The sequence below is a fragment of the Nannobrachium achirus genome (assembly GCF_963921795.1).
Source record: "Nannobrachium achirus genome assembly, chromosome: 24".
Taxonomy (NCBI): Eukaryota; Metazoa; Chordata; class Actinopteri; order Myctophiformes; family Myctophidae; genus Nannobrachium; species Nannobrachium achirus.
This window is the reverse complement of record NC_137831.1, coordinates 42,158,764-42,184,465: the sequence shown is the minus strand read 5'-3', so window position 1 is coordinate 42,184,465 and position 25,702 is coordinate 42,158,764. Positions and strand designations below refer to the sequence as shown.

The 25,702-nt window shown below is 42.4% G+C and overlaps 2 protein-coding genes across 2 annotated transcripts in view; one reads left to right on the top strand and one right to left on the bottom strand.

The window, feature by feature from the left end:
- LOC308309351 (keratin, type II cytoskeletal 8-like) overlaps positions 1-16,893 on the bottom strand; it is a gene marked incomplete at both ends in the record, with an annotated part of 18,957 nt that extends 2,064 nt beyond the window's left edge. Inside the window, 8 exons of the mRNA XM_080754900.1 lie at positions 16-47; positions 1,462-1,682; positions 5,088-5,213; positions 6,604-6,768; positions 8,182-8,277; positions 10,294-10,354; positions 14,662-14,870; positions 16,684-16,893. Coding sequence (XP_080611026.1) covers positions 16-47; positions 1,462-1,682; positions 5,088-5,213; positions 6,604-6,768; positions 8,182-8,277; positions 10,294-10,354; positions 14,662-14,870; positions 16,684-16,893 — 1,120 coding nt within the window. The remainder of the gene's footprint in view (positions 1-15; positions 48-1,461; positions 1,683-5,087; positions 5,214-6,603; positions 6,769-8,181; positions 8,278-10,293; positions 10,355-14,661; positions 14,871-16,683) is intronic.
- A 436-nt stretch (positions 16,894-17,329) lies between these two features.
- LOC308309349 (keratin, type I cytoskeletal 18) lies at positions 17,330-25,063 on the top strand (the record flags this gene model as incomplete). The annotated part of the gene is made up of 7 exons (XM_080754898.1): positions 17,330-17,716; positions 18,644-18,726; positions 19,840-19,996; positions 21,185-21,346; positions 22,269-22,394; positions 24,018-24,161; positions 24,974-25,063. The coding sequence occupies 7 exons, from the start codon at positions 17,330-17,332 to the stop codon at positions 25,061-25,063; spliced, it is 1,149 nt and encodes a 382-aa protein (XP_080611024.1).
- Between the last annotated feature and the right edge of the window lie 639 nt (positions 25,064-25,702).

Here is a 25,702-nt window from a genome sequence, read left to right as displayed (position 1 = left end):
TGGAATAGTTCTTACCATACTGCTGCTGGCGAATGTGGTCAGTCATTCTGTAAAACGGAGACACGGGAGAGCATTAGTTCATGTAAATATTACTCGATATGTCATAGAAACACAACTCCTTGTTGAAGTATCTTGTGATGATCTTTGATTGTGTCAAATTGGACAAAATGTGATTTTGACCTAATGTAGTTTTGCCAAATCCAATCAAATCTAGTCTAATCTAAATTAATCTAATGTCTAATCTAAACAAATGTATCTAACATAATGCAAAGTAACTTAACACCAGTAAGACTCCCTAAATCGGGAGATAAGCGACCATCAGGTCACATACACAAACTTTAGAAGGCAATGGTAGCCAATCGGGTGGGAATATATATTGATGACATGACTTTAGAGATACTGTGTACTGATTTGTGTGATTTTAGGGCAACATCTGTAGGAGCAGTGTCCAAAAATGTGTTTTGAAAGAATTAGCCTCATGGTGGAGCTAGAAGAGGGCCATGTGAGAAATTATGGGTCGGACAGACAGACAGACAGACTGACTGACAGACAGACAGACTGACTGACAGCCGGTGGAGGTTTTGATAGTAACTGTGACCAACTTAACATAATTACATGCAATGTAATACAAAGTAAAAAAAAAAATTAAAAACACCTAGTTAGACCCCTCACATCCCACTTAAAGCAGATTTTTCCTTTATAGTATAGTAGTGTATAGTAAGTGAATGAGACCCAAAGTTACCCTAGCTGTCAAAGATTCTCCAAGGATTTTGAATTTCAAACTTTGTTAGATATGTTACTAGATACCTTTACAAACACATTGGTGAAGAAATTGTTTGGTAAGGATTTTGTTCCCAGCTTTGACAGGTATTCTGATAATGGCCAGGTTTCCCAAAGCGATTTTAGCCCATCGTAGCTCACGCATCACGTCGTAGAGACCAAGCCCCGACCGTCATGTTCCCGGGTTTACATAGGTTCGGGCAGAGCAACTTATTTAGCCCCCTAGAATTACACCATCATTCCCATTTCACAAATAAAGTCTCACACCTGTCTAAATACGGTACGGCATTCTATAATTACCCATATCCTCTGTGTTCTTTAATAAGAAGCCTTTTTATCCGATCGCTGTCTGTTTATCTCAATGGAGTTGGTGCGCATGGGGAACGCCAGGAAATACATGGCAAAACAGAAAGCGATGGTATAAAAAGGCTTCTTATTAAAGAACACAGAGGATACGGGTAATTATAGAATGCCGTACTGTATTTAGATAGGAGTAAGACTTTATTAAGCACTTTGTGAAATCTGAATGTTGGTGTAGTTGTAGGGGGCTAAATAAGTCGCTCTGCCCGAACCCATGTAAACCCAGGAACATGACGGTCGGGGCTTGGTCTCTACGACCATGCGTGAGCTACGATGGCCTAAAATCGCTTTGGGAAACCCGGCAATATTCCCTGAGCTCACCTCTGCTCCTCTCCCTCCAGCAGCTTGCGGTAGGTGGCGATCTCGATGTCCAAGGCCAGCTTGAGGTTCATCAGCTCCTGGTACTCCCGCAGCTGGAGGGCCATGTCCTGCTTGGCCCGCCTCAGGGCCTCCTCCAAGGCCATGATGTTCTCCCGCGCCTCCTCCATGTTCTTCTGGCCCTCCGCTTCCGTGTCGGAGATGTCCTTGCACACGCAGTCTTTCTGCACGGCACCAGAGGGACAGGGAGTTTTAACTTGTTAACTGCCAGGGGCCACAAGAGGCTGCTAAAGTGCCAGACATTTCCCCATAGGGCTTCGCTATAACATCCGGGTACCCAGGCAGAAGTGCCTTGGGTTTTCACTGTAAACAGTGTTATGAACGTGAACCGGAGGAAGAGAGCTAACAGTTAGCTATCGGCTTTTTTTTTTGAAGCCCGATCTGAGGCTATTTAGCCGCAAAAAAAACTTTTTCGCTGCCCTAGGAACACAGTTCAGAGAAAAAGGTCTCTAAAGATGTGAGAATGTATTGGATTAGGCGGCGCGATGCGGCGACGTTACCCGATTACGGGCCGGTGGAAAGAGCTCGCGGTAGGCGGCCTGGATCAAAATTTAGACGGGGGCTTCGTCGAGGCCTCCGATTATTTAATTCATTTTATTAAAGAAACCAGAATTGTTCGGTTTTGGTACCTCGGATACGTCGCGCAAAAATAGAGTTTTTTTGGGGGGGCTCTAAACTTTATTCTAAACCATTTTCAATGGAATAAATCGTCGGAACTTGTAGAATGGCTCTTTGGAAAGCGATGGACGAGCCAGGACCACCCACGTCTCTACTAGCAGCTCAGGATAAGTAAAATAGCAAAAAGAATATTGGATTGGATTGAAAAAAAGAACCGAAATTGTTCGGTTTTAGCCACTAAAAGAGTTTTAAAAGAGAGTTTGAAAAAATGACCAATGATGAAAAACTCTCTTATCTACTGGGTGAAGTACGACAATGTGCAAACACAGCAGCAAGATTTATGAGCTGCTGTGGAGAAGGATATCAAATGGAACATAACCACCTTAAAGACTAGGGATGCGGTATCGGTACTCGTGGTATCGGTACTCGCCCCGATACCGGCCTATTTTGCGGTATCGGTACTCGTCCGATACTGCTCACAAAGCGCCCGAGTACCCTGTGTGTTCCGCCACTTCGCCTTTCTCTCTCTCTCTTAAAGTATCAAAAGTAAAAATACAAAATGTTTGAGCATAGCAGATCTAGAAGATCATGCACAGTACAGGAATTTCCATGGGCTAAACCTGAAAAAATGTGAAATGTGTGGCGCTTGTGCCATGTTCTGGAAAAGCAATGCAATTTAATGTGTTATATACAGCCAGAAAGTGAGGAACATCTGATAAAAAAAAAAAAAAAAAAAAAAAAAAACGTAATTTAAAGACATTTTGTATTATTAATTGTACTCGTATCGGTACTCGGTATCGGCGAGTACTCAAAATGAAGTACTCGTACTTGTACTCGGTCGGCAAAAAAGTGGTATCGGGACATCCCTATTAAAGACTACCAATCATGGTGTACACAATACACATCCTTGCACTGTTTGCATCTAGAAATCTCCATACATGATAACCGTTCCACCCCTTCAAATTGTACATATTTTATTTTGATTGTATTATATTGATTTATTGATTGATTGTATTGTACTGTGTACACTTCTGCTTTGGCAATGTAAACGTATGTTTTCTCATGCCAATAAAGCTCTTTGAATTGAATTGAATTGAATTGAATTGAATTGAATTGAATTGAATTGAATTGATAGGGGTCAGGTGGCTTTGTTGAAGTAGGTGTCAGATCTGTGTATTTTTCTGGTTTGTATAATTCAGTCTATTTTCCAGTCGTGAAAATAGCAGTTCGATGTGACACGTTGTGAGCTTGTAGATCGGCTATTTTCAAATAGCCAAGTTTAAATTGGGTAAAAAGTGGTAAATGTATGTTTTGTAAAAAATAATCAACATGTACAACAAGTAACTGGTAACTAAAGTTTTCAAGTAATTGTAGTGGAGTAAAAGTACGATATTTGCCTCTGAGATGTAGTGGAGGAAATACCACAAAATCGTACTTAACTACAGTAATTGAGTAAATGTACTTAGTTGCTTTACACCACTGGACAGGGGTCAGGGGCTTTGTTGAAGCCTGTGTCGGATCAGTGTATTTGTCTGGTTTGTATTAGCTCAGTGTATTTTCATAATGTGTGTTATCATGATGAACCTAATCATATTATGTTCTACTGCAGCGGTTCCCCAACCTTTTCTGCATCAGGGCCCACTTGAACATCTTGAAATCGTTTGCTGCTCACCCACCTGACCTCTTAAGCCCGTATCATAGTCGGGTCCGCGGTGGAAGGCTTTACACCGCGGTGTAGTCTTTTCGAGTCTTTTTGAGTCATGAAACTACAACGTTACATCATTCCTCACGGTGGAGAGCTTTCCACCATGAGTCCCAACACATCTCTCTGTTTTTACTATCAGACAGACAGGCTCTACACCCCGTTCACTGATTGGTCGACCTGAACCGGTCTAGACAGGGTAAAGGACTTCACCGTGGGCCGTGACTATGATGGCCTGCACTTATTTTCTGACTTGAGGTGGAAAGCTTTCCACCTCAAATTTGCGGTGGATAGGTCTCCACCGTACACTCTGATACAGGCTTTAATTGCTCACAATGCTCACAATGCTCACAATGCTCACAACGCCTCGTGCTGCAAGGCGTAATGAGCATGTAGATATTTTCACAATGTCTAAAACAATATATATATTTATTTATTTTTTCAGTTTTTTACACAGGTTTCTACGGTTTCTTGGGCTGGATATGGCATTTGTAGTTATTTTACTGTAATTTAACAACATAATAACCAGCGCAGATAGACAAAGAGACATTCATGGATTTATATTTGAAGGAGCTATAGTGAACTTTTTCTTGAAAAACTGATGCTAAAATAAAAAATAATGTTTCGAAAATATGTTATAAAAGAAAATTAAGCTTCATATTTTCTTTTCAAAAATGACCACAAAAAGTGTAAAATAATGATAAAATATCCATAATGGATTCCATATAAAAGAATAGAAGAGGGATGTAAACAAAGTCAGCCTGACAACGGCCACAATGAAAAAGTTGACTATAGCTCCTTTAAAAGTAACTTTTATTTCCCCCCCTGGACCCAGGGTATGGCAGCTGCATACCCCTGCCATACCCAATAAATTCACCCTTTGTTAGCCTTCTGGTTGGTCCCTGACTGACCAACCAGCAGGCTCTATCTGCCTTGTCCCGCCCTGGTTCCACCTTTTTTATGCTGAAGTTGCTAAAACATATTTTTTGGAGAAATAAAAACATGCTGAGTCACTATACTGCCACTGAGCAGCTCCATTTTACTGAAACCAAGTTTGAAATTAGAATCGAACACACAGAATAACAATACGAAGCAACTGAATTAAAATGGTAGTGGATAGAGTGTCCCACCGAGTGTCCCGCCAAGACACAGCAACCAATGGGTGTGAAGAGGGGTGGGACAACGGGCGGGACTTGACAAAGGGTGAATTGACGCCCCTGTGTGTGTGTGTGACACGCAAACAGTATACCTTCTTCTTGAGAGCCTCCAGTTCTCCGTTTAGCCGCGTAATGAGTCGCACCAGTTCTGCGATCTCCTTCTTCAGGTCTCGAACGTCCTGCTCTTTTTTCCCCGCCGTCTGCATCAAGTCGTCCATCTGTAGGGGGCGGGGCACACACACATGAGTGGTGTAAAAGGTACTCACATTTGTTACTTAAAGGAGTCATCCAGACCAAAACACATATAGGGTTAAATCTGCCTTTTATCATACCCCTTCATACCTGCTTTAGTCGATTTTTTTCATAGCTGCTCCTGTTGCTAGATTTCGGCTGCCCCTGTTGCTAGATTTCGCAGGCTCTCTCATAACTAACACAGTGGATTGTCCTGAGGCTAGTGCGGTCGTTTCTTTAGCTTCAAAGTTAGTATTTTTTTATTGGATTGTGTTTACACAACGTCCTGAGATCAACCAAACCGCTGTTTTGACCTCACAGACACCCTTACTTGTCAAACGGCTTCTGCTCTGCACCAGAGCAGGGAGAGGAGAGGCTAGAAAGGGAGGGAGGGAGGGGTCTGTTTGACAAGTAAGGGTGCCTGTGAGGTCAAAACAGCGGTGTGGTTCGTCTCAGGACGTTGTGTAAACACAATCCAATAAAAAAATACTAACTTTGAAGCTCAAGAAATGACCGCACTAGCCTAAGGACAATCCACTGTGTTAGTTATGAGAGAGCCCGCGAAATCTAGCAACAGGGACAGCCGAAAACTAACAACAGGGGCAGCTATGAAAAAAATCGACTAAAGCAGGTATGAAGGGGTATGATAAAAGGCAGATTTAACCCTATATGTGTTTTGGTCTGGATGTCTCCTTTAGGCCTAGAATTATTGAATGCTTTAACCAGTGAAAAATAGCAGATATACAAGCTCACAGCACGGCACCGAGTGCTGCAATGTGAGCTTGTAGATCCGCTATTTTTGAAAAAGTCGTGAAAATGTGTGCAAATCTTTGAATATAATGTATTTTTTAAGCGAACGTTTGTAACTCAAATTTTGCTTCTGGGGGGGTCCCTGGAACTAAATATTTTGAGATGGGGGTCCGTGGCCAAATAAATATCATTTTGGGGGTCCTTCACATGAAAAGGTTTGAGAACCACTGACATAGTTGTCTCTCAAGAACACACTAACTGAGCTCCAGTTAAGTGAAGAGGACCTTTTCTTTGACGGTGGCTGGCCAGATTGCTGACACAGAAACATAGGGTTTTTCAAAAAACCTTAGAAGGATTCAAAAGACACTTATAGAATCGGGTCAAAATTCTAATTTTCATGACTTTTCAAAAATAGCAGATCTACAAGCTCGCAGCGCGGCACTCGGTGCCGCGCTGTGAGATTGTATATCTGCTATTTTTCAATAGCTAAAGCATAAAATAATAATACCCAATAATGTGTACCCGTTCTAAATGGGTAAAAGTATCAATCAATACTGCAATGCAGAAATACTCGAACGGTAAAGACATGTTCACATTGTCCCATCCTCCTCCTCCTCAGTTACCCACCTTCTTCTGGTTCCACTGATCCACCTCCTCCCGTGATTGGGCCGCCATCTTGGCGTACTGGGCTTTCATGTTTTCGATGATGTCGTCCATGTCCAGCGACCGCTTGCTGTCCTCGCGTAACATCACCGTCTCGTTCTGGACCTGAGACTCCAGCTCTTTATTCTCCTGCGAGAAACCGCCGAGAGTGAGAAAATAGAACATTTAATAAAAGTAAAGGTAGAAATACCACAAATTAAGAGTCCTGTACTCAAACGCTTACTTAAAGTATTGGCATCAGAACATCTTTAAAGTAAACCAGTGGTGTAAAGTAACTAAGTACATTTACTTAAGTACTGTACTTAAGTAAAAAAATTAGGTATTTGTACTTTACTTGAGTATTTCCAATTGTCTGTACTTTTACTTCTCTAACTAGTTAACTAAATCTTGGATCCAAATATTGTAATTTTACTCCACTACATTTATTTGAAAACTTCAATTACTTGTTACTTTGCAGATATAAATGATTTTATAATACATACATTAAACATACATTAATCCATTTTATACCTAGGCTATTTGAAAATAGCCGATCTACAAGCTCAAAACACGTTGCAATGCGACGCGTTGTGAGCTTGTAGATCTGCTATTTAAAAAAAAATGTGTGCTTTTACTTTTGGTGCTTAGTACATTTTGATGCCAATACTTTTGTACTTTTACTCAAGTACATTTTGAATTCTGGACTTTTACGTGCCCTCAGACCAAAATACCTGTGAGATTGGAATCCGCGTTCCGCCAATGTATTTCAATGAGAGTGAAGCGTTTTTTTTGCAGAAATCCTCTGCTGGCATGAAACTGCGTCACTCTCATTGAAATGCATTGGCGGATTCCACTCTCATAGGTATTTTGGTGTGAGGGCACCCTAATAGAATATTTCGGGACTTTTACTTAAGTAAAAACATTTAAGTACTTTTTCAACCACTGGTGAAAACGGTATTCATGGTCTGGAGAGGGCACTTTCTACAGGCGGATAAAAGGGCAGGGGCTCAAGCCCCCTTTGATGTCTATGTGTGCACTAGGGCATTCACCAAATATTTGAATATTCGAATATTCCAATATAAAAATCACTATTCGACGTTGTTCACCAACGTCGAATATTCTCTTTTTTTTCTCTCTCTCTTTAAAAAATATATAATTTATAAAGCTTGGCTAGATAGGAAGTCATAAGAATGAGTTGTCAATGGTTCTCAAACCTTTTTAGGCTGTGACCCCCAAAATAAACATATTTTAACTGGGGACCCCCACCCTGACAAGCACTTGGAATTGTAGGTATTACATTTAATGTGACTCAGTTCCACAGATAAATATTGTGAAAATAGCAGATCTACATGCTCCCAACGCCTCGCAACGCAAGGCGTTGTGAGCATGTAGATCGGCTATTTTCACAATGTTCGCCTCTTACTTACTTAATATTTGACAGTTTGGCCAGTCCTGTCGAATATTCGACTATTCGAATACTTTGAGGTCGAATAATTAGAATACTAAAAATCACTATTCGTGAATGCCCTAGTGTGCACGTGCCTGTGTGTTCTTATACTGTACCTCGTCATAACCCCTCTTCAGGAACTCCAGCTCGCCCATGAGATCCTCCGCTTCCAGAGCCAATTCTACTGCGCCCAGGTGACCCTCATCTACTTCCTGTACACGCACACGCACACACACACACACACACGCACACACACACACACACGCACACGCACACACACACACACACACGCACACGCACACGCACACGCACACGCACACGCACACGCACACGCACACACACACACACACACACACACACACACACACACACACACACACGCACACGCACACGCACGCACACACCAAAAAGACATCGATAAGTGTACAGACACACATACTCTACCAGGCCTGGAATTTCATCATTTTAGGGGCAAGGCCACTTGGCCTTTGGTGTTGTCCATTTTTTGAGGGCACAAAGGCCAAATGCCAGGGTAGGAAAGCCATAAAATGAAACAAGATTTTAGTCCATTGAAAGAATTTGTTGAATTCTGATCCATGCTCAGCCCAGCACCAACTTGATTGGTTTAAAGATGGGGACTCCGGGGAATTAAGATTTCAGAATCTCAACAAAAGTCTACTGTCAGACTGTCTATATATTGACCAGAAAGAGACAGAGGAGAAAGTGGTAGTCAGCTGGGGCATTAAGGTCACTGTGGCCTCAGAGCCTGCCATTGGTTTGAGGGGCACAAGGCCAAACTGAGGGGCAACGATGGCCATGGCCTCCCTGAAATTCCTGCCCTGACACATACAATCACATTTCATAGGTAATATAGTTCTAGTTCAACTTTTTTGGCTCAGGGCACCCCTATAAATACAGTATATTTTTCATTCGAGGCACCCCTACATCATATTCATAGTTGTCACTCCCAGTCCCAGAACCTCATATTTATGCCACATTACCTTTAGCATAACAGTTTGATATATATATTTTTTCTTTTATCAGAATTGTTACATTATTAATATTATTAATTATTATAAGATGATGAAAACTTCTGAATTAATTTGTGTTTTATTGAGTATATCAGATTTGCATTGTACATTCAAATTAATTCAACTCATTCAATATATAAGGGGAAACATAAGGGCATTTTTGCCATTATTCTCCCCGAGATTATATTGCAAGGACAACGTTGATAAAATAGCCAGTTTGGTTAGAACTGACTGAAAAAAACGTCTACTTCAAGTTTTAAATTATACAAAATATTTGTGTCCAGTGTCGAGATAAATTCCAAATATTATCATAATATCTCGCGGCAGCCCTGGAATGCCGTCACGCAGCACCCACTTTGAAAACCCCTGATCTAATAATATCATAAAGATGTCTTATAGTTATTGCATTTTATGTCTACTGTATATTTGTGTCTGCTTTTGCTTTGACTACAAATCCCTTTGTTAGGTGTTAGGGATAAAAGGTGTTCAAAATAGTTCTTGTTATTATCGTCGTTTGTTGTGTACAGCAGGGGTTTTCAAAGTGGGTGACGGGGCACCCTGGGGTGCCGCGACGGCAGTCCAGGGGTGCCGCGAGATCATTTTATAATATTTGGAATTTATTTGGACACTTGAAAAAATATTTAGTATCATTTTAAACTTGAATTACAAAGTTATTTTCAGTCAGTTCTAACCAAAATGGCTATTATCTCAACGTTTTCCTCGCAACATAATCACTAAAATAGCGTCACTGTCGGGCAGAAACCTCGTATTTCCAAGTTTCAAATGTGTAAGTCTTTTGGTAAAGCAAAGCCCTGCTTCATCATACAAGACCGTCGCAAAAAACTAGTGAAAACAGCTGATCTACAAGCACACAACGCCTCGCGATGCAAGGCGTTGTGTGCTTCTGCTGTTTTCACTAGTTTAGTACATTTTATAGATGATAAATACAAAACAAACGGTTTTGGACATACAAGGTTTCCACCCGACAACGACGATATGCTATAAATATAAGGTGCTGGGAGTGAAAATTATAATGTAGGGGTGCCTCGGATTAAAAAAAATATTTATGGGGTGCCCTGAGACCAAAAACTTTGGGAACCCCTGATGTACAGTATGGGTGCTGAAGAGGCTAAACTATGCACACCTCTATTCAGCCATGTAATTATTAATACAAATAAGCAGACGGGGAAATCTCACCTTCTTGTTGAAGACAAACTCATTCTCCGCCTCGTTCTTCTTTATTAACTCGTCTTCGTACCTGAAACAAGACGTTAAACCCATTAACACTGGTGCCCCTATTTGAACTTGAAATTAAACAAAGATCTGCTATCTGTCGTGCGATGAAGTACATGTATATAGGGTGGTTGAGTAGGGTGTAAACTAAAGGACATAGTAACGTCAGACAGTCTCACACACACGCACACACGCATGCACGCACGCACACAGAGGAACAGCAGTCACATGGAAGTGGTCCTGGCTATACACCTACATTACGTGCATGCTTCTATGTGTGTGCTGAGCTGATCCAGACCGAATCAGTCGGGTCCAGATGTAATCTTTTACCAAACAACCAGTGCTGGATGGATGGGGGAGTAAAGACGGGTCCCGATGGGGGCGTGTGTGTGTGTGTGTGTGTGTGTGCGCGCGCGCACATGCATGTGTGCGTCACATGCATGCGTGGAAAGCCTTCATCCTTCACAGCAGGGGTGTCGCACCAAATTCTGGGCCCTGGGTACAAGGATTCACTCAAATGTTGTGCTTTAACTACTGAAAAATAGCAGATATACAAGCTCACAGCGCGGCACCGAGTGCCGCGCTGCGAGCTTGTAGATCTGCTATTTTTGAAAAATCTTTTTTTTCTTTTTACCTACCGGTATGTTTCTATGTCAGTGGTGCTCAAACCTTTTCATGTGAAGGACCCCCAAAAATGATATGTATTTGGCCACGGATCCCCACCTCAAAATATTTAGTTCCAGGGACCCCCCAGAAGCAAGATTAGAGTTGCAAATGTCTGCTTAAAAAGTACATACCGGTATATTCAAAAGTTTTCACGACTTTTCAAAAAATAGCAGATCTACAGGCTCGCAGCGCGGCACTCGGTGCCGCGCTGTGAGCTTGTATATCTGCTATTTTTCAATAGCTAAAGTATAAAATAACGAAGGCCCTTCCACCTTGGGCCCTGGTAACTCAGTCCCACACCCCCCCCTCCTGTGACACCCCTGCATGTGTGTGCACGCGCGCACACGCATGTGTGCGTCACATGCATGCGTGGAAAGCCTTCGTCCTTCCCAGTGGATATAATGCAGGCTCCACCTTGAGCCTAAGTGAACCCCAGATCACACAGACTTATGTAAGGATGAGGAATGCTGCCTCCATCGTCGGGGAACAGCAAAACAGGTGGTGTAACGAGCGTATAACCATGCGTGGCGTGAGAACGTGCAATTCTTTCACTTTCTGCGTGCGCAATGTGAAGAGGGGGTATTTTTCTTTGACATCTTTGCAGGGGCGTCATAATGGGGGGGAAAGTGGGACTGAGTTACTAGGGCCCAAGGTGGAGGGGCCTGTCTTTGGCTATTGAAAAATAGCAGATATACAAGCTCGCAGAAGCAAAATTTGAGTTACAAATGTTCACTTAAAAAGTACATATATTCAAAGATTTGCACGCTTTTCACGACTTTTCAAAAATAGCAGATCTACAAGCTCGCAGCGAACATTTGTAACTTAAAGTAATTGTAATTAAGTGAACATTTGTAACTCAAATGTTGCTTCTGGGGGGTCCCTGGAACTAAGCGAGCTTGTAGATCTGCTGTTTTTGAAAAGTCGTGAAAATGTGTGCAAATCTTTGAATATATGTATGTATTTTTTTAAGCGAAATTTGTAACTCAAATTTCACTTCTGGGGGGGTCCCCCGGAACTAAATATTTTGAGATGGGGGTCCTTCACATGCAAATATTTAAGCAACACTTACATAGAAACTTAGGTTTTCCAAAAAAAAAAAAACATAGAAGGATTTGAAATATTCAAAGACTTTCAGGATTTTTTCAAAAATAGCTACAATCTACAAGCTCGCGAGTGCCGCGCTGTGAGCTTGTACATCTGCTATTTTTCAACAGTTAAAGCACGAACACAAACATTCATGGAGGGCCCCTGCAGTGAATCCTTGTACCCAGGGCCCAGAATTTGGTGCGACACCCCTGCATCTTTGGCCCATGACATCTGCTCTCTCTCCCTCTCTTTCTCTTTCTCTCTCGCTGTGTGTGTGTGTGTGTGTGTGTGTGTGTGTGTGTGTGTGTGTGTGTGTGTGTGTGTGTGTGTGTGTGTGTGTGTGTGGTTCGTGTGTGTGTGTGCGTAACTTGCTTCCTCTTTCGATCTACCATCTGAGAAATAAACATTTAACATTACACAAGTGTAAGTGAGTGAGTCTGTGTGTCTGTGTGTGCGTGCGTGCGTGCGTGCGTGCGTGCGTGCGTGCGTGCGTGCGTGCGTGTGTGTGCGTTTGTGTACGTGTGTGTTTGAATAATAACCCTTGTCCACACAGTCTAAACGTATGTGGCATCGCCTGACCCAGAGAGTTGAGCTTTTCTGTTCTAGCATTTCTCTTCTTGATTTTGTTCGGATCTATTAAAGCAAGAGTCTTCAACAAGGGGTCCGGGACCCCTAGGGGGTCCTCAGAAATACTACAGGGGGTCCTCCAAATCTTTGTGTGATAGAAACCTCTTTTCTGTATTAACCACTTGAACCCTATAGCTTCCATATTCTGAAAAATAGCAGATCTACAAGCTCACAACGCCTCGGCTATTTTCGGCAAAGAGGTTTTGTAGAGGGAGAAAAAGAGCAGACCAAAGCAAGGTCAACTTTATTAAGTATTGACGGTTCAAGTGGTTAAATATCTGAAAACACAAATTGACATGAATCCAAAATACACTGATGACTGTGCTGTCAAACGATGAAACTATATGGTATTGTGGGGGGGTCCCTGCTTCATCTCTCTCTCAACTAAGGGGTCCTTGATCTGACAACAGACAGACTAAAACAGTCCGCCCATCCATCAGCTGTAGGCTATAGTGGCTCTCAAACTGGGGTCGGGGGACCCCCAAGGATCCTTAAGGAGGTTCCAGGGGGTCCCCAGCTAAATTATCAAAAACCAAATGAACCTTCACAAAATCTGTAATGCTGCGAGTTAATATCGGATTAGGCAAAGGTCCTTAATTGGGTCCCCCATAAGTCATTGGGCCAAGGTCCTTTGGCCTATTCTGATCCATCCACTACTTGGCCTAATGTTATGGTTCTCAAAGTGGGGCCCTGGGAGGCGGGGACCCTCAAGGGTTCTTGACCCTTGAGGTCAAGGACCCTACCCAGTACATTAGCTACTGTACACAGGGGCGTCACAAGGGGGGGCACTCGGTGCCGCGCTGTGAGCTTGTATATCTGCTATTTTTCAATAGTTAAAGCACAAAATAATTGTGCGGGGGCCCGCAGTGAATCCTTATACCCAGGACCCAGAATTTGTGCGACACTAAACCAGGGGTTTTCAAAGTGGGTGACGGGGCACCCTGGGGTGCCGTGATGCCAGTCCAGGGGTGCCGCCAGATAATTTGATAATATTTGGAATTCATCAATATTTTTTAACCCCCCAAAAACCCTAATAATTTACAGAAGAAACCCAAAATAATCCAGAGATTTCGCGCGCGTGCGCCCAAGTGTCCCCCCCTGGGCCCACCCTGAAGTTGCCATGCCCAGCCTAATTCTCTGTTCTGACTTTAAAATAACGACCAGTCATCCCAACCGGAATCAATGCCATTATGCTAATAATAATAGTCCCCCTAGTGGGAGAAATATGTAACAAAAAAAGGCAAATGTGTTCACTTCCGGCAGAAAGCGTGAAAATTTGCACCTAGGGGTATTTTTGTGCGCTGAATTCAAAAATTGACGGTCCCAAGCACTTTTCCCATGGGATCTGGTGGCTCTCATTCACTTACCATACTAGGGAAAAAAGACCCCCCAAAAAATCTTCTTCAAGTAGCATGTGAGGGGTCAAACTAGGTGTTTTTCGGGATTCTGAATCCATTGCAAGCATTTGTTTTGCACGAAAAACATTCCTTTCCGAGAAATGGACACAACAAAACTGTGAAAAGTGATGACTCATCACTAAACCATAGTTTTGTGGGGTCCATTTCTTGCCCAAGGAATGTTTTTTGTGCAAAACAAATGCTTGGAATGGATTCAGAATCATGAAAACCCCCTAGATAGACCCCTCACATGCTACTTAAAGAAGATTTTTGGGGGGTCTTTTTTCCCTGTATGGTAAGTGAATGAGAGAAAAGTGAATTTGAGAAAAGTGCTTGGGACCGTCAATTTTTGAATTCAGCGCACAAAAATACCCCTGGGTGCAAATTTTCACGCTTTCTGCCGGAAGTGAACACATTTTTCACATATTTCTCCCACTACCCTTCCTGTAGTTTAGTGCTTGTCTGGCGAAAAATGCCAGGCGAAAGGACCAGATGCGTTTAGGCGAATATGTTTTAGGAGAATTTTCCTTGACACCTCGGCCTCTCTACTACTCACTGGCGTCTGGTCTGGTCCACCTCGTCCTGCTGCTTGAGCAGCTCCGCCTCCAGCTTGACGCGGTCGCGCTCCACGTTGTCGATCTGCTGCAGCAGTTCGTTCTCCATCTGCTTCACCAGGTCGTCGATGTTGCCCTTGTAGTCCTCCTGCTCCTGCAGGATCTTCAGCTTGGTGTCCAGCTTCTTGTTCTCGTCCTCCAGGTGCTTTTTCTGCAGTTGTTAGAGGGGCAAACAGAGTGGGAGGGAGGGAGTGAGAGAGAGAGAGAGAGAGAGGGGGGGGGGGGTAGAGGGAGAGAGAGAAAGACGGAGACAAAGACAAAGACAGAGAAAGCATTGGGTGTAAGTGATTTTTATAATTTTATGTTGTTGGTTAAAATAAGTGTTAAAGATGCAGTGCCAATAATTTGGGGACCCCCCTGGGGGTCCCGACCCACAGGTTGAGAACCACTGCTCTATAGGGCAGGCGGTGGATAAAGTTAGTTTGTAACAATGAGTGTTTGTACTTTGTAGGATCCTCTGTTTCTTTTACAAGTGTGTGCTGTCAGTTTTACAACCCTGTGTGGGTTGAGAGGACTGGAGAATAAAGAACTTGTTTGCACTTTGAGTTATAACATTCCTTTCCTGAATTAAATTGGTGACCCACCTGAAAATAAAATCTATGTTTACTAAAGAGGCGGAACCAACAGGCCTTTTTGAACCCTGCTGTATATGCTTGTTTTGTAAATCCCAAATAAATCAAAAATATACAGGGTTCAGAAAGGGGCTATGAACAAACACTAGTCTAAAGAAATGATTCCTATCATAATTTTGTTTTAAACAAAGATATCACGTATTTACAATTACACATCCTTCTGATAACTTCTGTAACTGAACCATAAACCCACAACCTGCTGCCACACCTTGCAGTTATGTTAGTAGTCACAAGATGGCGCCAGAGCAACCAAAACCCATCCTTGTATAGGCGGTTTGATCAGTGTATATTTATTCAGACAGGGCTCCTGGCACGGAAACGTCAGACAGTGTGTCACTGTGTCTGCCTGGCTTTGATCCTTTGACAGGTTTAAGATCATGAAGTAAATTACATTACCCCCCCAGGTTAAAACTTTATTTATGCACACTTGTACTGTCTGTGTCTGGCGTTAATTTGTCAAATTACAAATAAGTATGGTTTCTTTTCTCTGTCAGTTAACAAAAACAACCATAAATTGTTTATATAATTTGACTAGTTCAACCACTACCCTAGTCAAAATAGATAATAGGGAGGCCAAGTTGTTAAACATGATAGCCTACATTTTAAAACTATATGCCTATGCAATTTAAGCTAATATATAAATGAAACAAATTGACAGGCCGAAACAGACATTCATAGTAACATGAATGTATAAAAAATAAACATTAAAAGAAAAAAGAAAAAAAAACATAAATGCGTGTGAATGAATAGGCATAAATAAAACAAACAGACCAAAAGATGCTTAAAATATATAGGCTATATTCCACCAGTGGTTAATTGGAACTCCAGTAGCCTAATCAATTAATCAAACTAAACAGTGGTGGAAAAAGTACTCACATTGTATACTTGAGTAAAAATATCCTATACTGCAATGTATCAATACTTCGTTCCGAGTAAAAGTATGGAATTCAAAATGTACTTGAGTAAAAGTATGAAAGTATTGGCATCAAAATGTACTTAAAGTACCAAAATGAAAAGTACAAAATGTTTGAAAATAGCAGATCTACAAGCTCACAGTGAGCTTGTAGATCGTCTATTTTCAAATAGCCAAGGTAGCCTATACAATAGGGCTAATGTATGTTTTATAATATTATAATTTATATCTGCAAAGTAACTAGTAACTAAAGTTTTCAAATAAATGTAGTGGAGTAAAAGTACAATATTTGGATCCGAGATGTAGTGGAGTAGAAGTAAAAGTATTGGAAATACTCAAGTAAAGTACAAATACCTCAAAATTGTACTTAAGGAAATCTAATTAGTTACTTTAAACCTCTGGTTAAAAAGTCTGCAAACCTTTTCGATGAAGGCAACGAATTTGTCGTTGAGTCCAACCATCTGGTCCTTCTCCTGGTTCTTGGCATCCTGGTCCTTGGGGTCCATCTTATTCTTTTGGTCCGTCGGGTTGAGCAAGGCCGGGTTGCTCGCCACCTTATTCGGGTAGCTTCTGGGCTTCTGGCCGGACGGGGTGTGGGACTGGCTGCTGTATCCTCCAGGTTTAGACATGATTACAATGTTGTAGTGTGGATTTACCCGAGAAAAAGAAGGACTGCAAAGGAAGGAGAGGGAGAGAGAACAGGAGGTATGGTACTTCCACCCAAGGGAGTCACCTGTTTTTAAGGTGGCCAAGGACCACCCCTCACCTCTCAGGTATTCGCGTTCGTCCAATCAAGCGAAGCCAAGTGGGAGACAAAATGGATAAGTGGAGGTGTCATTCTTGAATTTCCACTGGGAACCTGTTTGTCCGGGGGTGTGCTGGACACGGAGCCAATGGCATCAGATGGGCTGTTTCGTCGTGCGTAAAATAGCGGTATAAAACCCACCAGCGGACTCTCTCCGACTACACCAGAAGCAGGTGACCCTTTGACTTCGTTATACGGTGCGGTCTAAATCTCGTCCATCTCGACCACCCTTCCATCTATCGATCCATTACCAATACATCATGCCTAGAGGAGCAGCCAGCGTGTTCGGCGGCGCCGGAGGAAGAGGCACCAGGGCGTCCGTGGCGACCCTCGACGGGCTGCGGAACGTGATGCGCAACGAGCCGGGACGACCGGAGCAGGCCGCCGTCGCTCCCCGGTCCTCGGCGCCGGCTCCCCGGGCGTCGGCCGCCGCGCCCGCCGCCGCCCCCTGCGGCCCCGCGGACGACAAGAAGACCATGCGGGGTCTGAACGAGCGACTCTCCGGCTACCTGGGTCGCGTGCGCGAGCTGGAGAAGGCCAACAAGGAGCTGGCCGACCAGATCAAGGACATCCTCGCCAAGAGGGCGGCGCCCGACGGCCGCGACTGGGACGAGATCGAGAAACCCCTGGATGACCTCAGGAAGAAGGTTTGTGTTTCACTGTTTTAGCGTTTTTTTCCCATGCGCTTTTTACGCACCGTTACGCAGTGGCGTCAGTTCAGAAAAAGCTAAGGTATGGCAACTTAAGATATTGCCATACCTTAGCAACAGGCACTTTCATTTCCCCCCCTGGACACAGCCAGGGTATGGCAGCAGCATACCCCTGCCATACCCAATTGACGCCCCTGCCGTTACGCACGGTTTACGCACTACGCGAGCAAAGCCGAATGAACATTTCTTCTTTTAATTGTTTTATTAGAATGCAATCAATGCATGCATACATACTAACTGAAATAGTTATCCAATAAAAAAAAATGGGTAACACTTTAAGGTACAAAGTAATACACTTAGTTAATGCTTAACTAACACTTTATTCCTGATTAACTAATACATCAGTTAATCATGAATTCATCATGAAAAAATCATCAAGTAATGTTGGAATAGCTATATTACTTAACTAACTTAATCTATCAATGGTTAAGACTATGTTAGTTAATAGTTAGTTAACATCAACCATATTACGGATGGTTTGTAGATCTGTTTTTTCTGGTCAATTCTATGCCCAGGATGAGGCGGGTAGGATTAGTGTGTTGACCCGGTGGTATGAAGCACATTTTTCATGATGAATTCATGATTAACTGATGTATTAGTTAATCAGGAATAAAGTGTTAGTTAAGCATTAACTAAGTGTATTACTTGTCTTGTTTTTCCATGCATCTTTACGCACCGTTACGCACTGTTTACGCACAATGCAACCAAAGCCAAGTGATCATTTCTTCTTTTAATTGTTTTTGATAGAATGCAATCAATGCATGCATCCTAGCTGAAATAGTTATCCAATAAAAAAAAATGTGTGTCTTTGTCGCTTTGGTTTATTTATAAATTAGTTTTCTATCCCATCCTGCATCTCCACAGCTCAAGGAAAAGACCATGGACAATGCCAAGCTCTTGCTTCAGATTGACAACGCAAAACTGGCCAACGATGACTTCAAGAATAAGTAAGTGACAGTTTACATTTTCTCTGGAAAATATTAGGCCTATAGCCTATTGTTGCATCAATCCAACACTGAGGCAGTGGTGTAAAGTAACTAAAATGTTGAGGTATTTGTACTTTACTTGAGTAGGCCTATGTCCAATTTCCAAAACATTTACTTGTACTCCACTACATCTGGGATCCAAATATTGTACCTTTACTCCACTACATTTATTTGAAAACTTTAGTTACAAGTTACTTTGCAGATATAGATTATTATAATATTATAAAACATACCTTAAACACTTTAGCCATATTTTATACCTTGGCTATTTGAAAATAGCCGATCTACAAGCTCACAACACGTCGCAATGCGAGGTCGGCTATTTTCAAACATTTACTTTTACTTTTGTACATTTTGACGCCAATACTTTGATACTTTTACTCAAGTAGGCCTACATTCTGAATTCTGGACTTTTTCTTGTAACGGAGTATTTCTACATTGCAGTATTGATACTCAAGTAAAACATTTGAGTACTTTTTCCACCACTGTAAAGAGGGGAAATGATGGGTGCCTTAGCTCATATTTATCCTTTGGTGAAAAGGTGTTGACGTATTTGCAACTGAAAAACATTGTTTACTGAAGCACAAGTCGAGCTTAAAGGAGTAGTTCACCACTTTTCAACCTGTCTTCATATAATAGGTCCTCACTAATGTTCATAATAAAATTGCAAAAAAAATTATATTCAGTCTGGGTCTCATAGGAGAGCTGTCAAATCCTTCTACCGGTGACATCATCGTTTGACAAAAAAAAAAAAAATATATATATATATATATATATATTTATTTTTATGGAAAAAGTAAATTAGATTTTTATTATCACGAGAACAATGGCTTCCACTTTAACATTGCAACTTTTTCAGGAATAGAAAGCCTGCAGTTACTATTAGCTTGCATTTCCCATTGATGATGTCACCGGTAGAAGGATTTGACCCACCCACAGCTCTCCTATGAGACCCAAACTGAGTAGAATTTTTTTTTGATATTTTATCATGAACATTAGTGAGGGCCTATTATATGAAGATAGGTTGAAAAGTGGTGGAGTGCCCCTTTAAGCGTGTCCCTTCCTTTCCTGCAGGCTGGATGCTGAGAAACAGGCGTGCCGCGCCGTGGAGCAGGACGTGGTCGGCCTGAAGAAGATCATCGACGACACTCGCCTGAACCGCAGCCAACTGGAGAACCAGATAGAGTCTGTGAAGGACGAGATGGACCTCCTCAATAAAGACCACAAAGATGTGAGGGCCACACTTAGGGCTGACACGATCATGACATTTTACATGACGATTAATTGTCACTCAAATAATTGCGATTAACGATTTAATTGTATTTTTGACGTTGACAATTACATTTCTGTTTGGTTTTTAGGCTTTTAAGTTGCACATGATATGACACACAACCTAAATATACAAAGAAATGACTGACATATTTGACAACTTTATACTTAAAAAAGAACATTGACAATGGAAATAGCTGATCTACAAGCTTAGAGCTTGTAGATCTGCTACTTCCACTATTTTTGACTTTTTTTGAAAGTATGAACATTTTTCAACATGGAAACGATTATGACGATTATGATAAATAATCGTGATTATGTAAAATAATTGCGATTAGACGATTATGTAATAATTGTGACAGCCCTACAGGGCACAGGAACAACCACTTATTTTGTATTTATTTATGCACATTTACCTAACGTGTATTGTATACACACCAACACATGCTGAGACAGACAGAGCTAACTTAAATTGCAATGCATGTTCAATATCCAGATCCATTAACCCATTTAGTGCTCCAGACATGAACGGGTTAAATGTCCAGCGTGCCTAGGCTCTCGCAGGCTCCATACGCAGCTACTCTCTTATTTTGAAGGCCAGAAGTCCATTGCGTAAACACTTCCGGGTTGACGTCATGACGTCATTCAACGGAAGCGTTCGTCACCCCATGCCGTTGCTAAAATGGCCGATCGTTGCCTTTGTTATTATGTTATTGTAGTGAGAATCTAATGCCATCCTTGGCTTTAAAAGTGTTGTTTGGAGAAAATGTTACATTAAAGATGAGATTCCCCGTCGGCCTCCATGTTAAGGGATTACTATTTTGTGCACGTGGATCCGTGATGATGATGAATCAGCGAGTCCAATCGTGCCAGGACTTTCCAACGGACTGTAGGGTAGGAGAACCGGCGTTACTCTACATACAGTATTTTACGCGAGTATACTCGGGATCGGCACTCTAAATACTCGAGTATTTTTCACGAGTATACTCGGGATCAGCTTTAAATTAATATATATCTAGAGCCATTGAAAAACAAAAAATAGGTACTGCACTTGTTATACGCATGAGTCATCTGTTGAAAGACAGTATAGCTCTAAAGTAGCCTACATGGTGACTACAAAATGACACATCATCTCCTGTTGCTGTTTCAGGAAGTGGAGGACCTCCGCAAGAGGATCAAGGACTCTAACGTGACCGTGGAGATGGACTCCCAGGACTCCAACTTGGCCGAGACCCTCAACAAGATCCGTGCCCAGTACGAGAAGCTGGCCAAGAAGAACCGCGCCGAGGCCGAAAACTGGTATCAAGACAAGGTAGTTTTAGTGGTTTCAGTTGGTTACTAACCCTGCCTCACCAGGCTTTCTGGGGGAAAACCTGGTGTTCGTTCACAACAGGCCGTTTGGTTTCTGCCTAAAGCGGAAACCACTAGAAGAAGCGGCGTCGCTTTTATTTTGGTTCCCCCTGTTCGTTTCCTCAATCAATCCCAATTGAGCGCAGGGGAATCATTTTGGGTTAAAACTGACTCCGGTTTGATCTTTCCGGCAAATTGTAGTCCTTTAAGGACTACAACATGACGTGTTGTGGTTTCCGCTCCCGACCGGATACAACCCCGAAAAGTGAAATGATCCCAGACTAGTTGGTTACATGACATAATGTGTGCCAACTGCATTGGAGATTTTAAATAAGAAAATGTTTGAATAGTTCCAACCCCCACAGCCCTTGCTCACTGTTGCTATCTCATGGGATGCATCTTATATCGTTTTTAATGCATTATGTATGTATGTTTTATTGTTGTCTATGGCTGTGTGCCATAGACAAATTTCCATTTTATGCTAAATTTGATGGACAATAAAGTTTTCTTATGTTAACTTGTCTTAGTTCCCTTAGGAGGCTTATGGCATCTTGTTTTGTTTTTCTTAGTTTTTTTGTTTAATAATTCTGGGTTACACTAAACCTGAATATTATATCGCTGAATGATGTCCTGTCATTGTAAAAACGTCTCCTTGTTGTGTGTCACTTTACTTTGCATCTTATACATCTATTATGTCTCTCTACTACAGTACACATCAAATAATATCTCATCTTCCTCTTCCCCTTTCACTTTACTTTCCCATCCACCCCTCTGATCTCCCTGTCAATCATCGTCTTTGCTTCTTCCCTTCTCTCTCCCTCCCTTCCATCCTCCCCCCCTCTCTCTCTTCTTCTCTCTCTCTTTCCCCTTTGTCTGTTTGCCAGTTTGACAACATCAAGGTGGAGGTGCGCCAGAACACGGAGACGCTGCAGACGGGCCAGTCGGAACTGAACGACCTGCGCAGGCAGAAGCAGCAAGCTGAGATCGATGTCCAGGCCATACTCAGCATGGTACACACACACACACACACACACACACACACACACACACACACACACACACACACACACACACACACACACACACACACACACACACACACACACACACAGGCACACATACACACATACACACACACGCACAGCAAATAAAACCCACTGGAACCTATGCACACATCTGTGTCGAACAACACGTTCATAAGTATAAGTATAAGTATCCCCCGAGGCAACAGCAGACTAAAACAAACAACAGAGGGAGCTTCGGTAACATCATATACCCGACATGTCCTGAAATGCCCATCGGTGCGGTGACACAAAGCCTCTACGCATCAAAGGAGAAGGAAACAAACTCCCTGGAGCCGCGCTATCTTCTTTAGAAGCTGTCAAACAATGCATGCAGCACAGCCCATAGCACTTGGGTGGTAGCCATGCAAACATCATAACACCCAACTTATTTTAATTTCCTTTCTGCTATCATCTGCATTCTTACCACGCAAAACAAGAGAAGAGCCACCTGGAAGCACCTCCTCCTCCAGTGTGTGCCTGTAGACCAGCATTCCAGACTGCCCTGTCATTAAATAGCGAGACGGTTATTTCATACCGAACAGGTTCTCTGTCGCCTGTGGCGACACCTTAGCAATGGAAAAAAATTATGTAGAAGACAAAATGTCAAGGGTTAAGTGTCCTGAGATGACGGGTGGCCGGGTTTGTGGGGGATGGGGTTTGACGAGGTCAAAGAAAGGCAGAATAGCAAAGTGAAAGCAGGAGCCCTTAACTCTGCAAAAAGGTTTTCGTATGTTTTTCTTTAATATTCTAATAATTTGGTAGTTTTTGACCAGGTGCGAGGCCAGAACAGAGAAATAGGGTGGGCCTGGCAACTTCAGGGTGGGCCCAGCTTGGGAGGACTATTGTGACTATTGACTAGTGCGAAAAATTTCAGTTTTCATCTGTTTTTTTTTTGTAAATTATTCGTTTTTTTTTTTGGGTTAAAACGGGTGTGGGCGGCAGCAGCAATGAACAATAATTAATAGGCTAATACAATGCTTCGAGTTCCCAGCTGTACTTCATCCGAACAACACATTTACAAATAACTAACACTCCCCCTCCAAACACACAGTAGCCAACTGCTGCTAGTGTAGATGCATCATCCAAGCGACAGTTGTAAAGTAGCCTACTGTTCATTTGGAAAATTTTAAATTTGCCAAAAGTAATGCTGTAACATTACATCTGATCTGAGAATCTACCGTACACAATCATACGTGCTTAGAATCCATCATCAGGTATTCATTTGTCACATAGGCCTAACATGCCGTACAATTTGATTGAATATACTCTTTTATATCGTCATTGTGGTGTGAAAACCTCGAAGTTTCAAAGTTGTATGTTCTTTCGCAAAGTAAAGCCCTGCGTCATCACACAAGGCCGTCGCACAGAAGTAGTGAAAACAGCCGATCTACAAGCAAAAACGCCTCGCACCGCAGGGCGTTGTGTGCTTGTAGATCGTCTGTTTTCACTAGTTTAAATCATTTTTTTAAAACGACGAATGCAAAACGAACGGTTTTGGACATACAAGGTTTTCACCCGACAACGACGATATATTTTGTGACATTGTTGTCTCCCCTCTGTCCCCGTCAGATCCGCTCCTTGGAGGACACGCAGCGGGAGACGGAGAACCGCTATAACCGCGAGCTGAACCGCCTCAACCAGATCCTGCTGGGACTGGAGGAGGAGCTGGGCCGGGTGCGCGCGCAGGTGGCCAGGCAGGTGGACGACTACCAGGTAGGGATGGGACCATACCATAAACTGTATAAAATATATGGACAAAGCGAAGCCATTGGTTTCTATGCAGCGCAAATGACACAATATGGGTCCTTGGCATGGGTGTTGCCATCATAGATTGTAAAGGCACCAGAGGATGCTATTGGCTGCCAACGGTCACGTGCAACCGCAGAGACACATGGGAGAATGTGGTCGGAGCCTCCCGAAATACAGCACACGAAGAAGAACATAGCCGGCTGGTATCAGCTTAGTTGGCCACGCCCCCCGCAACTTTATCACAATTTTAACATAAATGGGACCTTATTTTCCCAAAACGCACATAATCGTGATTGAAAAGCAATTTTTAACTAGCGATAGGGGGGGAAACAGCGCAACTAGCGGCCAATCATAGGAAGTTTTAGTTCCGTATTGGAGTCATTTTAAATCGGCGGAACTATGCCCCTGGACGATACGCAATAATTGATGTTTATTGTGATAAAAAGCACTCACAATAATTGTATTGTGGAGATTTAATTTGTCGTGATATCGTCCTCCGTCATGCACCGGGATCAATTCACCTTTTATTTGCCCGAGCTGCATATCCAGTACCACTTAAACCAACTATAATTGGTAAAAGGTACTTATACGTACTTGATAAGTCTTAATAAGTCTTTTTTCACTCTATCAAATGTCTTTGCCAAAAAAAGAAATTGGCAAATGTTTGGCCCCAGGATAATGGATTTTGATTGTCGCGATAATATCGCAAATCGCAATTTCTTTGGTCACAATAATCGTGATCTGACATTTTCATACCGTCCTATCCCGACTACCAGGAGCTGCTGCACGTCAAGATGAAGCTGGAGGCCGAGATCGAGAACTACCGCCGTCTGATCCACGGCATCACCGCCGACGAGGACAGGTGAGGAGTGCTTTAGACCTTGTAGTTCCAGTGGTTTTCAACTCTTTTCATATCAAGGCCCATTATTTATTCGACATTTGAGCCACGGACCACCGTTTGATGGGATTTAGCCTCTCGGACCCGAAACGTAGAATATTTTGCTATTGTTGGATAGGATTTTTTGTCCGCAATTCCATTAGTCCAGGAGTTTCGGACAGTATTTTCATGGAATCGTGCACTTTATGAAAGAAGCATGAAATTTGGCACACAGTTAGATGGAACATTTTTGGCTATAGGGGCATCGCAGATTTGTCTTGGGAAACTTGTGGGAGCCAATTAAAGTTGGGCTCTAAAATAATAATTTAAAAAAATGCTTTAAATAGCATGTGAGGGGTCAAACTAGGTGTTTTTCGGGATTCTGAATCCAATGCAAACATTTTTTTTTTGCAGGAAAAACATTCCTTGGGCTAAAAACTGACCCCATAAAACTATGGTTTAGTGATGAGTCATCACTTTTCAAAGTTTTGTGGCGGCTGTTTCTCGGAAAGGAATGTTTTTCGTGCAAAACAAATGCTTGCATTGGATTCAGAATCCCGAAAAACACCTAGTTTGACCCCTCACATGCTACTTAAAGCATATTTATTTTTTGTATTAATTTACTCTA